The sequence below is a fragment of the Phalacrocorax carbo genome, chromosome 2 (genome assembly GCF_963921805.1).
Source record: "Phalacrocorax carbo chromosome 2, bPhaCar2.1, whole genome shotgun sequence".
NCBI lineage: Eukaryota > Metazoa > Chordata > Aves > Suliformes > Phalacrocoracidae > Phalacrocorax > Phalacrocorax carbo.
Window position 1 is genome coordinate 67892731 of NC_087514.1, and position 14107 is coordinate 67906837.

The 14107-nt window shown below is 41.2% G+C and overlaps 1 protein-coding gene across 1 annotated transcript in view; it reads right to left on the bottom strand.

The window, feature by feature from the left end:
• The window catches only part of TMEFF1 (transmembrane protein with EGF like and two follistatin like domains 1), a 125669-nt gene that overhangs the window by 54591 nt on the left and 56971 nt on the right, over positions 1 to 14107 (bottom strand). The window contains exon 2 of the mRNA XM_064443198.1: positions 638 to 747. Within this exon, the coding sequence (XP_064299268.1) occupies positions 638 to 747 (110 nt within the window). The remainder of the gene's footprint in view (positions 1 to 637; positions 748 to 14107) is intronic.

Below are 14107 nucleotides of genomic sequence, written 5' to 3' on the forward strand. Positions count from 1 at the left end.
TGTTATCATTCAAAACCCTTATGATCACTGGTGATCCTGTTATTATCTCATTTTCAAAATGCCTTAAGATCTTCCAGGGTCTAATGTACCACATTTGGCCACCAGCAGAGCAGGGAAGAATCCTCCAAATACTGGGTATTAGAGTAAGCAATCCATAATAAGTTATGCATTTAAATTATAAAGCTCCATCTGGTGTGTGTGACAACACTTGGATGCCCTGCTCCTGGTCACCTCCCCTCCCATCTCGGGACTCAGGGCAGGATGAGGCAAGGTAGAGAGGCAGAGAGTGGCTGTCGTCCGGCACTCCCCACCTCTGCTCGTGCTGGTCGCGGGGGCCGTGGGTGCCTGGCACGTGGTGGCCCTCCGTTCTTCCCCACGTCGGTCTGTGCTGCTGGCTGACTTACCAAAACCGTGCGGGGAGCTAACGTGCTGCTACGCTCTTCATTTGCTCCCTGAGCACACCCTGGTGAAGTATGGTCACACACCATCCCAATCAGTGCCATTAATAAAGGAGCCTATGGTTAGACTATATAAACCTGTTGATGAGTGACATTTTTGAAGTGGTGATTCCACAAATACTTCAACACACCTGAAAGATTGGTCAGAAATGGCAAACAAAAAGGTGAGCAGCCCTTACCTGGAACTGACACGCACATTTCAAGCCATCTCCCTCTTCCTTGCACACTCCTCCATATTTACATGACGATTCATCACACACTCTTACGTCAGATTCCCTTACGTTTAACTCTGTTGAAAAAATAGAAGAAGGAGACAGAAAAGAAATTGTAAGATGAGTGATTTTGAGGACTGTCTTGTCCCGAAACTCACTGAGCCCCCACCCCGCTGTCTTACCCCCCTAAAGAAATGAAAGGAAAAAGCCAGAGCTGTTCCCAGGGCTGCCCTGTGTTGGCTCCGTCCTGCTCCCCAGAGGCAGCTTTGCCTGGCAGGCACAGCGGCTGTGGCTAAACACTGCTTCACCATGCAAACAGACACAGAGCAGGCACGTGTTTACGCCACCCAAATTCCCTTCCATGTCCCCCCTGCCCCCAGTACAAAACCTTCTGCAGAAATTATGCCTAGCAGGAATCAGGAACTTTACATGAGCCATAGCCCATGTCTTTCTCCCACTGCCTCTATTTGCCTTACTCGCCACAAAGCTCCTGAAGAAGAAAAGCTAAATCATCAGAATTTCTCTACCTGCTTTTCCAATCTTTGCCTTGCCCACACTGTTACTCTTCAGACTAAAAATAAGCCAAAGTGTGTTTAAACTATTATAATTTTCTTGCACTCTAGGAGCCAGAGTAATGAACCAGAGCCCTCTGTGTTAGCTGCTGCATAAAAATATGGAGCACAAATGCAGCTCCTGCCTCACTAAGCTTGCAGCAGAGGTACAGCTGGCAAGAGGGAAACCAGGGGGCTGTACACATCAACTGCAGTGGCAATAGCTCCAACATAAGAGTTGATTAAATGGCTTCAACCTTTTTTAAGCATCATATCCAAGGGTAGTTTTAAAGGAGAATAAATATATTCTTTTGAAATAAGTATTTGATTTGAATTATATATAGAAGAGAGAGCACAAGAAGGCACTGGTGGGATAAAGGAAGTGGTCAGTGTTAGCCCAAACATGACCTCACCAGGCTGCATGGGAACAGTGCTGTTACTATTGATTGTAATAAAGAGGTGAAAATAACACCAAGGGCTCTGGAAAAATCCCCTGCCACCGTTTAAGGCTGCACTGATATCAAAGATATCATTCGAAGCTGTCTGTGCTTCGGCTCGAGTCAGAAACCTCCAGGACACCACAGTAATATGACCCACTAAAGAGACTCATTGGCAGCGGTGTGATTGAAAATAATGTCTGTGACATTTAATGAGCAAGCCCTATCCAGATAGCCGGCTTAAAGAAAGCACTGAACACCAGCCGTTCAGCAATGGGGAAAGGTAGGTCAAAAGCAGAAGAAAATAATGCTGGCTGCCACTTCACAGTCTTAAACAGGCCATCACCCTCCTGCTCACAGCAGTGTCAGCACTTCGGTATGACAGTGACTGACACCTTGGAAAACTGCTCCTGTGGGTTTATGTAACATTATGCACCCACACACATAGTTTGCAGAAATAAATATATAATCATATAATAATTTGTGTAATAAATCATGGTACGTGTCATATATGTCTATATTTAACATAGCATAATTAAGTATTTTTTCATAGCACTAAAGTTTCAGGATTACAGCTCAACAGAAGGTCCAGTTAGGTCTTTTCCAACCTTACTGATTCTATAATTTTATGATTCTATGACTCTATTTTGTCAACTGTGAAAAAATTTGAAAAAATACTGATTTTCTTTTTCCCTATGTCCATCATATCCAAAGGCATAAATGAGGAGGGCAATGCATGTAACACCGGGTGTTTAGGTATCCTGGTTGCCATCACAACCCCCCTCCACGTGTTCTCTAATGTTATTCTTAATGTTGCCATTTATCAAGTGCGACTGCTGCATTGTAAGGACCGAGTTAATGTGATAGAACATCGCAGCTTTTCAATTTAGTGTGTTCATAACTCCCTCCTGAAGGAAATGTGCCTTTCTTTCTCCTCGTGAAGATCTGTTCTGCAAAGATGAACAAAATATCAAGATTAATAAGGGGAAATGATTGTCGTATCTGAAAGAAGGATCCACCTTTAGGTGATACTGCATATAAAAAAATGCAATTTATAAAAGGGAGTAACCAGACAAATTACAGCATAAGCAGCTTTCAAAATCCTGTTTTCACCAGCTCAGGAAACTAAAGAGATGTGGGTCCTCCTTCTCAACTCTCAGCTGAGCTCGCTGGAGTCGGTGCTTAGCAGCATCCTACCCGATAGCCCCATCAGCAGAAGAAACCCCTTGTTAGCTGCAACTTTCGCATGAAATCCTGAAGGGCTACACGGTGTCCGACCACCCAAGCAGTGTAGCGCAGGCTTTGCCCCAACCTCTGTGTCCCCCAGTGTGAGCAGGGCACACCACCGCCCAGGAAGGAGCCTCTTTGCTGGGGCAGGGTGGGACAAGGGGCCTCACTTTTCTGCATGGGAGGGGAGGGACCAAGGGGGAGTCAGAAACAGTCCCCAGCTAGCAGTTCAGCATCAAGGCTGAACCAGAGGTATACTTGTCCCTAACTTAGCTATTGCTCTGGCTGCAAAAGCCAGTGAGAAAGGGGAAGATTTCGGAACAAAACTGTAACAGGAGACGTGAAGATGGGGGTGGGGAATCAGCCCTCATGAGCCCACCTCACTCAAAGAAACTGAGACTTCCTTTGGTTTTTTTTAAATCCACAGGAGGAATTAAGATGACAGAAAGCACACTGCTTTAATGATTACTTCATTTTAGGAGTGGACTGGTTTTCCTTCCACATAAATGATAAATACTGATTATAAGCTTTTCTGCATGAGATGATTGCTGAGCAGGGAAGGTCATTCAGAGACCCGGGACCAGTGTGATTTCCAAAACTGTACAATAAACTAGATACTCTGGTGACTGGCACTTAAACGTGACAGACGAACTTTATTCTATGTAGGAATTCACCTAATACCTGCTTCCATTCAGCGGCAAATTCCAGCAGCCATGAAATCAAGCCTCCAACATAAGCATGATTGCATCTGATGGACTCACAAGTACGGAGGAGTGTGGTGGCTATAATGACTCCCACATCTACAGTGTTCGGTTCAAAAATTAATAGATGAGAATGGATGTTAATAAAGCGATGTGATGAGGAACAGTGGATGTCTCGCACGCCTGAAATATGCTCTCCCTTCAGTGGATTCCCCATGGAGAGAGAATTAAAATCGAGTTTCTGCAATTATTTCCAGAAGAACAGAATCATTATCATCATATGTGAGATCTATGAAAGGAGTAAGAACACGTAGCGAATGGTTTAGGGTAATTTCTTACATGTTTCTTTAATGCCTATCGCATCTCATATCCTAGACTTTTAGCAGGTATAAATAAGAGAAAGCCTCAGTGTGATTCATTACATACGGCAAAGAAGATGGTAAGTAGTAATCCATCAACTCCCAGGAGAAAATATAATTAGCACAATTAAATCAGGCTTCCAAATTTATGATAAAATTAATCTCCAAAGACCTGAAATGAGGTATTAAAAATGATCTGCTAGTATCTGTGCAGCCAATACACTTCCTGGTGGTGTGAGGGCTGACCAGCACAGAGCAGCTTGCAGGAATTTGGCTGCAAAGACCCACATCAAGGTCTTTTGGGTTTGGTTTTTTTTTTCTTTCTCTCTTTTGAAATGAATTCACCTTGTGATAATTTGTTACATCAAGAAAAATGAGGAAAGCCTTCTCCATTTTGACTCCTTTCAGGGAGTTTGAAGTATAGCTTGATACAAGTAGCTGGAGATTGGCTTTTTGCCTGTGACCTCAAAATGCATTGCTCTGAGGTGTGAACCTCTTATTATAAGCTAAATTACACTTGTCAAAATGCTGAACCTGAAGATGAAATCAAATTTGTAGGTTTAAGTACATTGAACACGTTGCTTCCATCTGGATACCTTGAGAATAAAATGAAATTTAAGATGGGCAAATCTGGTAACTTCGTAAGCAATTTGTTTTTTCAGAACTCGTGTCTCCTGGGGTTAGCAATAGTACAAAGTAATGATGAATAGATATAAAGAACCAAAAAAATACCTTTCCCATGTGGAAGTGAGTGGATGGGTTTAGTAGCTGTGCTGCCAGCTTTGGCCCTCCTGATTATTTCAGCTGTGCCTTGGGAAAAAAACTCTCAGCCTGCCTGCCTGTTTTCTGTTTCCTACGGGTAAGACCCCAACCAGGGGAGCTGCCAAAATTGTAAGAACAGCTGAAGTAGGTCAAGATTGGCTTGGGAAAGGGTTCAGAGGAGAAAATATGTTGTGTGAGGGTATGTTAGAGCCCACAAAGTATACTGGAGATAGTGGCATTATGACTGAATGAGCTCTCAGGTCAACAGAAGAGAGTCAAAATTTGATGAGAAGAAAACCTATATCCTATGTGATTCTGGGAGTCAGTCATATGACTCCAGATTGGCTTCTCTGTCTGGTGGTCGTTCTGGTTTTGGCAAATTATTTAGGAATGTTTGGAGAACTTAATAGGAGGAAAAAAAAAAAAGACAACCTTTTCCTTAAGGATTATAAAGCTGAGCTGCTCACGTGACAAGTACGGTAATAACATGTGTCTTAAACTCTTGAATAAAACTTCACCTGCCAGTCACACCCTTTGCCCCACAACAAAGATGACACTCAGAGACAGTCCTACGCCCTAGTTGTTCCCAAGCACAGCCAGTCCACTTGAACCATGAAGGTGAGTTTGGGTGACATCACAGGTAAATAAAATTGCTGCAAAAAATATATTTTGGATGACCCTGCGATACTTCTGCTCGCCTCCAGCTGCCAGCTCCGAACAAAACAGCACAGCTCTCCCATAGATCCTACCAGTCCCATGCAGACATATGAGCATCGCAGCTGGTAGTAGCTTAAATCACTTTAGATTACCATTGCCTACAGCGGCTTTGACGTTGGCTCAGACACTTTGCTCACATGTACAGATCATCACATAATCATTTACATTTAGGTGTCTTAATCTACAAGGTCAGCCCCATCCCATTGCTCTTTCAAGGTGTACCCAGTATTGCCACTGCTTACAGAGCTGTTACACACAGGAGGCGTAATTTTTGGAGTCCCTGCATGTGATCTACTTCTTCTGATGCAGGCAAAGTGCTGGCATGTGTGTTTGAAGTGAGGCAGTACTCATTTATTTAATTTATTCCCCATTTCAGCCACTGGGTACAAATCTCACAGATAAATAAAAGTTACAGCCATGTACAACAGAACTTGTTTTTATTTTTTTTTATTGTAGGTCTTCAACTCCCTACTGGTCCCTACTACACCTACTACACCAGTTTGCCTCCTTAACCAATCTTTCTTTACATCTCATCCACTATATTTTCTCTGCCCCCTTCAAAACATCAGAGCAATGTTCAAGAAACAGCATGTTTCTGCTTTGCCAGCTGAAATAAGTTTAAGGGGAAAATGAATCTCTGAATCTCACGGGATTGCTTTGCAGAACCACTGAAGAAGCAATGACTGGCAGAGATGGAGCATTCCCCTTACTGGCATGATGCTACCCCAATAGTGAGATTAGCTAAGAATAGCCTTTTTCCTGGAGTCTCTGTGGCTTCTTTTAAGATAGTGAAACCATATGTTGGGCTTCTAGTTCGTGCAGTAGAAATGTGAAACAAGGACACGGACTCAGGCACACTCACGCGCGCACACACATCTTAGTTCCTTGCAGGAGATGGGAAGCAGAGGTTGTTTGCTTGGTGGACACAGAAGAATATTTTTATCTTCTACCAGCTTCGGTGTGCCACATCCACCAGCCCTAACCTGACGCCTTCTGTGTCTTTCTTCTTCCAATGTATGTGCTCTGTTTCTGGAGCAAAAAGCAAAACTAGGAGCCAAACTCACCTAACATATGCCAAATACTGAAGGTGAAGTGTTGTTCCACCTGCTTTGTGCCTGTGTGGTGAAGATGGTTTATCTTAAGACCAGCCAGCACGTACTACACGGATGCGTATCTGTACACAAACAAGTTCTAGGGGAAAGGAAGCCCCCAGGCTTTGCACCAATTTTTTTGACACCTGCCACTGAAGCCATTTGAAGAAACCACCTAGTATTTACCCCTGCTTTTTTTTATCTCATGTACTGAAATGTTTCACTGAAACATCCTAGCAGACAGTGAGTGACTGGCCACTGCTACCTGTCCCTGCAACCAAAGGAGTGAGTGTTGTTTCTCACTTCAATGGTTAGAGCACAAAGTATTCCTAAAACATGATGCCTTCAGAACCATGACCTTCCAAAACAAGTATGTATCATTGACAAAACCCGAAAATACCATTTTTTTGGTAGCTAATGAACAGTCCCTACATTAGGTTATCCGTATCTTTTTGCTGTCCCCATCTGTTTCAGCAGTTGTGGATTATGAAAATCGTGATAATTTACATTTTAGAGTTTCCGTCTGCTGAATCTTCTCAGAAATTGTCTGGGGTTATGAAGGAGGAATATGAGAGCAGACAAAACCCTCAGACAAATTAGTAATTACTTGTACAAATAAATAATACTTGCTCATGTCAATTAAGTCAAAGCAAGACAGAATGGATTGTATGATATTGTTCATAGGAAAAAATATATTTTTCAGAAATAAAACCAGAAAATAAGACAAATTCTACTGGGAAATGATTCAGGGATAAGCAGGGTGCCATTCAGACACTGCATATCCCCTTTGAAGATGGCTGTTGTCACTGACCTGAGGTGACATTTTAGCAAGACACAATTTATAAGAAATTAAGAAGGTGGAAAGTGTGGATAATTGAAAGATAAGAATGAGGAAAAGAGGCTTTTAAAAAAGCAGTCAGAGAACAAAAGGAGAAAAATAAAATATGTAACACAGGACAATCTAAAACAAATATAAGTTTTAAATAACTGAAACAGTTAAATCTCATTTCCATGCCTTTTCTGAGATGTGGTATACTTTTCTTTCACACTGGCATATCAGAAGACAATTCACTGGAACAGCCTAGAGGTTATATGAAGAAAAAAGGAACAAGATTTACCCTAACAAAACACAGACAACGTTTCTTTTAATCGGTCGGTCAGTTAATGGATGCCTCGGGTGGCTGATGGCAAATCTGCTGTTTTCAAAACAGTCTTAAGCGGTATTATAGAACTAGTAAAACCTGTTTTGTTGTGTCTTGATGCAATATTTAAGACTCAACGGAGCAGAAATAAAAGCTGTACTTTGGCTCTTGAAAACGCTATCCAAGTGAATAAAGCTTGAAATATTTCCCTAAAACTACTTCTACAAGACTGCATTAACATCTGATTGCTTAAGTGCCGTCCAATTTACCTAGGATGATTATACTTTTACATTTCTAGTCACTGTAATCTCCTTTTAAAACAGAAAAACAGAATGCATACGTGCTGCTCAAGTAATTAGTATTCTTGCACAGAATAGGAAACCACAGCGAATTTTAACAACGAGAACTCGCACAGCAAGGTAACAAGATTGGCTTTGAACCTGAGAGTCTCCCACACTGCAATTATTCACATTACCACTGTGCTTCAGACTAACTCTATTCAGTGCGAAAAAAGTAAGGAAAGTGTCATAGTGATGAGTGTTTGGATGACAGTTCTGTCAAAATATTGGATTCAGCCCATGGTGCATTCCTCTTTCCATCATTAAAAAAATGTATTTGTAGAGCAAGTTGAGGCACTTTTTTGTTACATTAAAAGCTTTGACAATATTTCAGAAATTATGTATAATCTGTAGGTGAATATTTCAGCAATTGGTACAAATCGACCAGCTGTGCAATTGGCTGGAGACAGGGAAAGACGCGGGGAGAACTTGAAATGATTTTTTTCTCTCATAAACAGTTTTGTTGCAAGGTTATGCGGTACAGCAATTTGGCCTTCAGGACACAGGACTGGTGTGCTTTTCTGCTAGCAACTATCCAGGACACTGCCTTTAAAACTTGCTTACAAAGAAGAATCTGTCCTACTACAAAAATATGATTAAATGTGATTATGCAAGCCTGTTATAAAGAATTTAGTATGTCATTGCATATTTTTCATAAAATTAAAATATTAGAAAAGAAACATGATCATATAGCATATTTACAGCAAGACTGATTACAGCACGTAATATCAATCTTTGTTTCTAAGAAAATCAAGGCTGTGCAAGAGCAGCGATTCTTCAAACAAGTCTCTGTTGGTTTCTTCCAACAACTTTTGCACTCACTGAGAAATTTCAGCCAAATCTGACAGCAGCAGGGGCCTGGGACAATAAGCTTCCCACCAGTCCATGAAAAATCAGTGGCTGCTTGGAGAAGAAGAGCCCAAAGTCATACTAATTGAAGGAGTTGAGGGAACATACATCGGGACAAGGCTCCCGACAAAATCACAAACACATGCAAAGTGTGTCTTGCCACAAACAAGTGCAAATAAGTGGTCCTTGTCTGTTTTCCACTCTGGGCACTGCTATGGCCCTTGTATATTGAGACTTGGAAATTCAGACCGTGGATCACGTAAACACTTCTAAACACATGGGCATTTTAGGATACTGTATAACTTGTGCTGCTGAATGCTGATGCCTATACAAATGGATGCGTTTTGGTAGGGTAACTTCAAAAATCGTGCTCTTAATCTTCACCAGCCTTTTTCAACTGGTGGGACTTTTCATTTGCATGAATTATTCCATTAATTCCTGACAGTTGTGCAGCATGTGCAACTACAGTCAGTGGGAAAATGTTATTTGTCTTTGTTCCTTTAATGCCTAGTTGCTCTGTCTCTCAGTCTGTAGACTAGACGGTCAAATATCCAAAACATTTCCAAGTGATTGGCTAAGGGTTTGTTGTAACTCTCCTCTCCCCTGGCCCCCAAATTGGGGAGTTCCACCTGCTTCCTAGCATCATTGCCCATGTAAGAACCAAGGAGGCAAGCACACTGCTCCCCAGGAAGCTACAGCTTTGGCTACTGAATTTTTGTCCTGAAGAAATCTTTCTACGCCAGTTACAAACCAAAGTGAACTCTTTAGTCCTGTTCATTAAGTAAATACAACAGTCATTTCCCTAAGCTTGTAGAGGAATGACAAGCTGTTCAAACACTCCAAAACAAGAGAGATCTCATTTATAATCTTGAAGAACCTGAAGGCCAAAGCGAAGTAAAACAGTGGTAAAAGCCAACACTGAAGCACCTAATTAGCTTCCATAAACATTACAGGTAATTTCTTCTTTGATCCGTAGGTGACATGTAACTCAGGTTGATTCTAAATTGCAAAATGACACTGGCTAAATTCTGATCCCATTTCTGGCACAAAACTTGAAGGCATTGCTTTAGTCTAGGGACCAGCTTGCCAGATTAAGAGCTGGAAGTGAGGCATCATGCCTTGTCGAGCCTCCAGAATTATAGTATTTATTTATAGGTGGGGGATGGGTGGCTAATGGATCTACCTAGCCATGGAGATAAAAGCCCAGCTCCTTCTTTTGTCTGGTCCTCACTTCAACTTCTTCTGCAGTGGAAGAGAAACAGGCCCTGATGTGAACAGTGTTTTGATGCAAAGAAGACGTAGCCTTTCTATAGCCATTTCAGTCGTTTCCCTTCCCTGATCACTGCCTTCAGAGCCCTGTGCTGCTGTCAGAAAAAGGAGTCTATGCCTCTGTGAGCAATAGTAAGGGAAGCAGTAAAAGGGTCTGATCATGAGTTTGTCATTGAAACAAGAGCTAAAGTCAGCGGAAGTTTAAGCACACCATAAGTGTGTCCATTTATCACAAAGCCAATACATTTTCTTTGCTCTCAAGTTCCCGCCAACATATGCTTGGTTTTGGCGCTCTGGAAGCCCTAACATGAAGGGAGACTTGGGCTCTGTGTATTTACACTTTCCTTTAAGGAAAGTTACGGAAGTTGCTTAGGGTCTTTCTGTTTGTTTTACTTTATTTTAAAGGCATTTGGGAGGACTGGTAAATCGAAGCCAACTATAAACACTATGGTAACCCCACCACCTTCCCTTTTCCGTATTCTTCTTGTGGTTTCAGTGCCAGAGAGAAGTTTAAAGAGCAGCTGAATCTTGATCTGTCAGAGCTCCACAGGCAACTGTGGTCACAGCTGCAGAACAGCCTCCCAGGTTGTCAGATAATACACTTAGGGATGTGTCGTCCTTCTGGGAGCCATTTTCTCGTGACTCATCTTGAAAGCTTTAAAATAAGTTCTGGTTTGGTTTTTTTTAAAAAAAAAAAAAAAGAAATATCCCATGGATAATGGAAAATACTGAAGGAAACCAATACGTTTTCACGGACCTTTGGGGATAAACCAACACAGTGCTGAAGTAGATTATACAGCACAACTCAGGTTATTATACAAACTCTGCATATTACACAGATTATTATAAACGATTGCCAAAAATGGTATGTTTCGTGGGAAAAATTAGAAATATTTTTAAAATGTGAAACAAATATAAATACATATATTCCAAACCCAATATTTTCAGTAATAATATTTTCGGTGTTCAGTATTGGCTCTGACGTCACTCTCTCCCCTTCTGCCTTCCCATTACCCCAACATTTTTCCTTTAGACTTAAAAAGACAGAAGAAGAAAACTATCTATGTGGATGGCAAAGTTCTTTCATTTCTCAGCTACAAAACCAAGAAAACCAGGTGGCTTTTGGTGAATTTTCTAGAAAACTACTATTTTCTACAAAATGGTTTTTGATGAAGAATAACTCTATGTGAAATGATGCTTTGCCATTTAGCTTACGTAATCTGAGGTTCCAGTCCTATAAATGCCTGGGCAGAGACCTAACCTTGAGCATCTGTGCGGTCTAAACAAACTAAATGGAACCGATCATGTGTAAGATTAAGAATGTCTTTAAGTGCTTGGAGGATCAAGGACACGAGCAATATTTTGAGGACCTGATTTTTATGCAAATAATAATTAACTTGACTAGGTCTTCCTTCTATTGGAGACAAGTGTGTAGAATTACAGTGTGCACAAGTATTTTAAGACACCATTTATTCCTCAGATTTGAAACCCTCCCTTAAAAGCAGCAGAAAATACCTGACAAAATGTTGTCAGATAGTATATTAATCTACTCTTAATTATTCATTGTCTAAGGGGAAAATGTTGCTGTCTGCAACATGATTTGATAGTAGAAATCTAAAAAATGGCCTCCAAATAGCTTAAATTTTAAACATTACTCATCACTTCCAGCCATTATCATTAACAGCTATGTGAAATATTGTAATACCTAGAGGTTGCAGTGAAAACCAGATCCCTCTTCTGAAAGACACAGATGAGAGTCAATCCATTAGTTACAGCATAAGCAGGGAAGTCATATGAACTGTGATAAAAATTAGATATTATTGTGTCCATTTCAATGGGTGAGGAAGAAAAGTACAGAGAGGTAAAATTATTTATCCAAGGCTACAACACAAGGCCAAGGCAGGATGCCACAAAAGAACTTGTCCCTCTCCAATTGTTTTGCTACAAGGTTATCTTTCCTCAGTCTCATCACCTTCCCTTTAAACAAAATATCCTCAATACCACACCTAGAAAATCATTATGATCACCAAAAACGGGGCAGACACAAAAGATTTAGGGAGTACATGTTGGTCAATTTAAAAAGTGAGAGAAAATTGAATGCTAACTCATTCTAAGCCTACTAATGCTAACTAAAGAGCTATGTTGATGTATTAATGCAGCTTGTAGGACTCATTTGCTGTATTCAAATAGCTGATAATCGCTGCTCAGAATTCAAACTGTGCCGCTGTGACAGAGCTTAATGCAGACACCACCATGCAAATCCAGAAACGTGCCTCATAGCCCCGCTGGGAAAAACCCTTGTTTATTCAGAAACACAACATTGTATGGGGTTGGCTCTTGAGCAGCAACACATGAACATGCTTTTGGAGTGTGTTTTGCCCTAGGGAGGGTGAGACAGAGAGAAAGAAGACAAAAAACAGGAGCATAAGCTGGGCTCGAATCAAACGTAGATGCGATTTTTCAGAAAGGAAACTGTCTTTGCAAGGGTGTGAGGGAAAAGATCTCTGCTCTGCAATTTCGCCCACTGTCGAGCAGCTCTCACCTGTGCGGTTTCCTCTGACAGAGCAGTTGTCACCCCTGTGCACCCAGCACCATTTTCTAAGTGAGACACCTTATGTCCCCCACCCCCTTTTTCCAGTCACCTGAGTTTTCCAGGAACAGATCCATTCCTCAGATAAACTGTAAGAGAAACCACTCCTGCAAGCCTCAACTATAAGCAGAGCTCAAGGCTGACTGAACGTGGGCAGAAACCTGCTGAATCCAGGGTATTCAGTTGACATTTTCCAAAAATGCCAGCAAGTCATCCAAAGGTGACGAGGGTAACAAAAGATTTGAAAGCTTTGTAAGATCTGGAAACTGGAAACCTGTCATAAATCTTATTTCTATGTTTACAAAAGTAGAATAGTCAGCCAAACATATACACAAATTTCTGAAAGGAAGTAAATTTCATGTACGTGTAACCTCCATGCTGTTGCAAGCAGAGACTACAGATCAAACTTGACGATTCATATTGTGGTCACAGGATAGGAAGATCTTCATCCCAAAACTGAATTTCAAATCTAAATCAAGTTAGTAGTGCCTGGTACTCATCTTCTATCTGGAAGAGTCTGACTGACTTGCCTTCAACACTTCCCATGCCACGAGTACCCGTTCAGTGCTACTTCTGGAAACTGCAGAGTTGGGCCACCATTTCCAATTGAATACATAGGCAGATAGATGGGTTGAACACTTGGCAAGGTATTTAACATTACAACTGCCCATCTGCACTAGTATTTTCAATGTTAATAGAGACTGACAGAGGTGAGACAAAGGAAAAACAGAAAACAGTCCTCTTGCAATGATAATGATTACGAATGTTTTGCATAATCTCAGCCAAACCTTTGTGCAAGATCTCCACTGACTCCACTGCTGATCAGTTCTTTGTACACAGGATTACTGAAGGGCCTGTGAAAACAAATAACTGGAAACATCTTCCCTTCAAGTCCCTAATGCTGTTCACAGCAGTTTCGTATAAACACAACCTTATTTGTAACCAGGTGAGGGAAATCAGCAGGGCCTCACGGCCATCTCTTACGTATTATATTCTGCTCCCAGCAGCTGTAAATTCAACACTTCGCTAGGCATTAAATTTACTCTCAAGAAACATTTTCTAAGAGAGGTGACAGAGTTATTGCACTGTTGCAGCTGTGGAGACAGATGGCAGTATGCCAAAACTCCAAGAAAGTTTTAAATCAGAAATCTGACCATCTGCTATAAGTGGGAAGAAAAGGTTTTCGTATCCATGCTCCTCCCTTAATTTTGTAATTTTCCTGGTACTGAAATGCATGATGTGGTATGCAACAGATGCCATATGCTTTCCGATGATTTCTTATTTACAACTGATAAGCACTGGAATGTCTTAAATATGGAAGAGAATCAGGAATTAATTCTTAATTTGCATTATGTTCTGCTATTACTCAGCGTATGACAAAACAGAGTCGCACTTTGCAAAAAA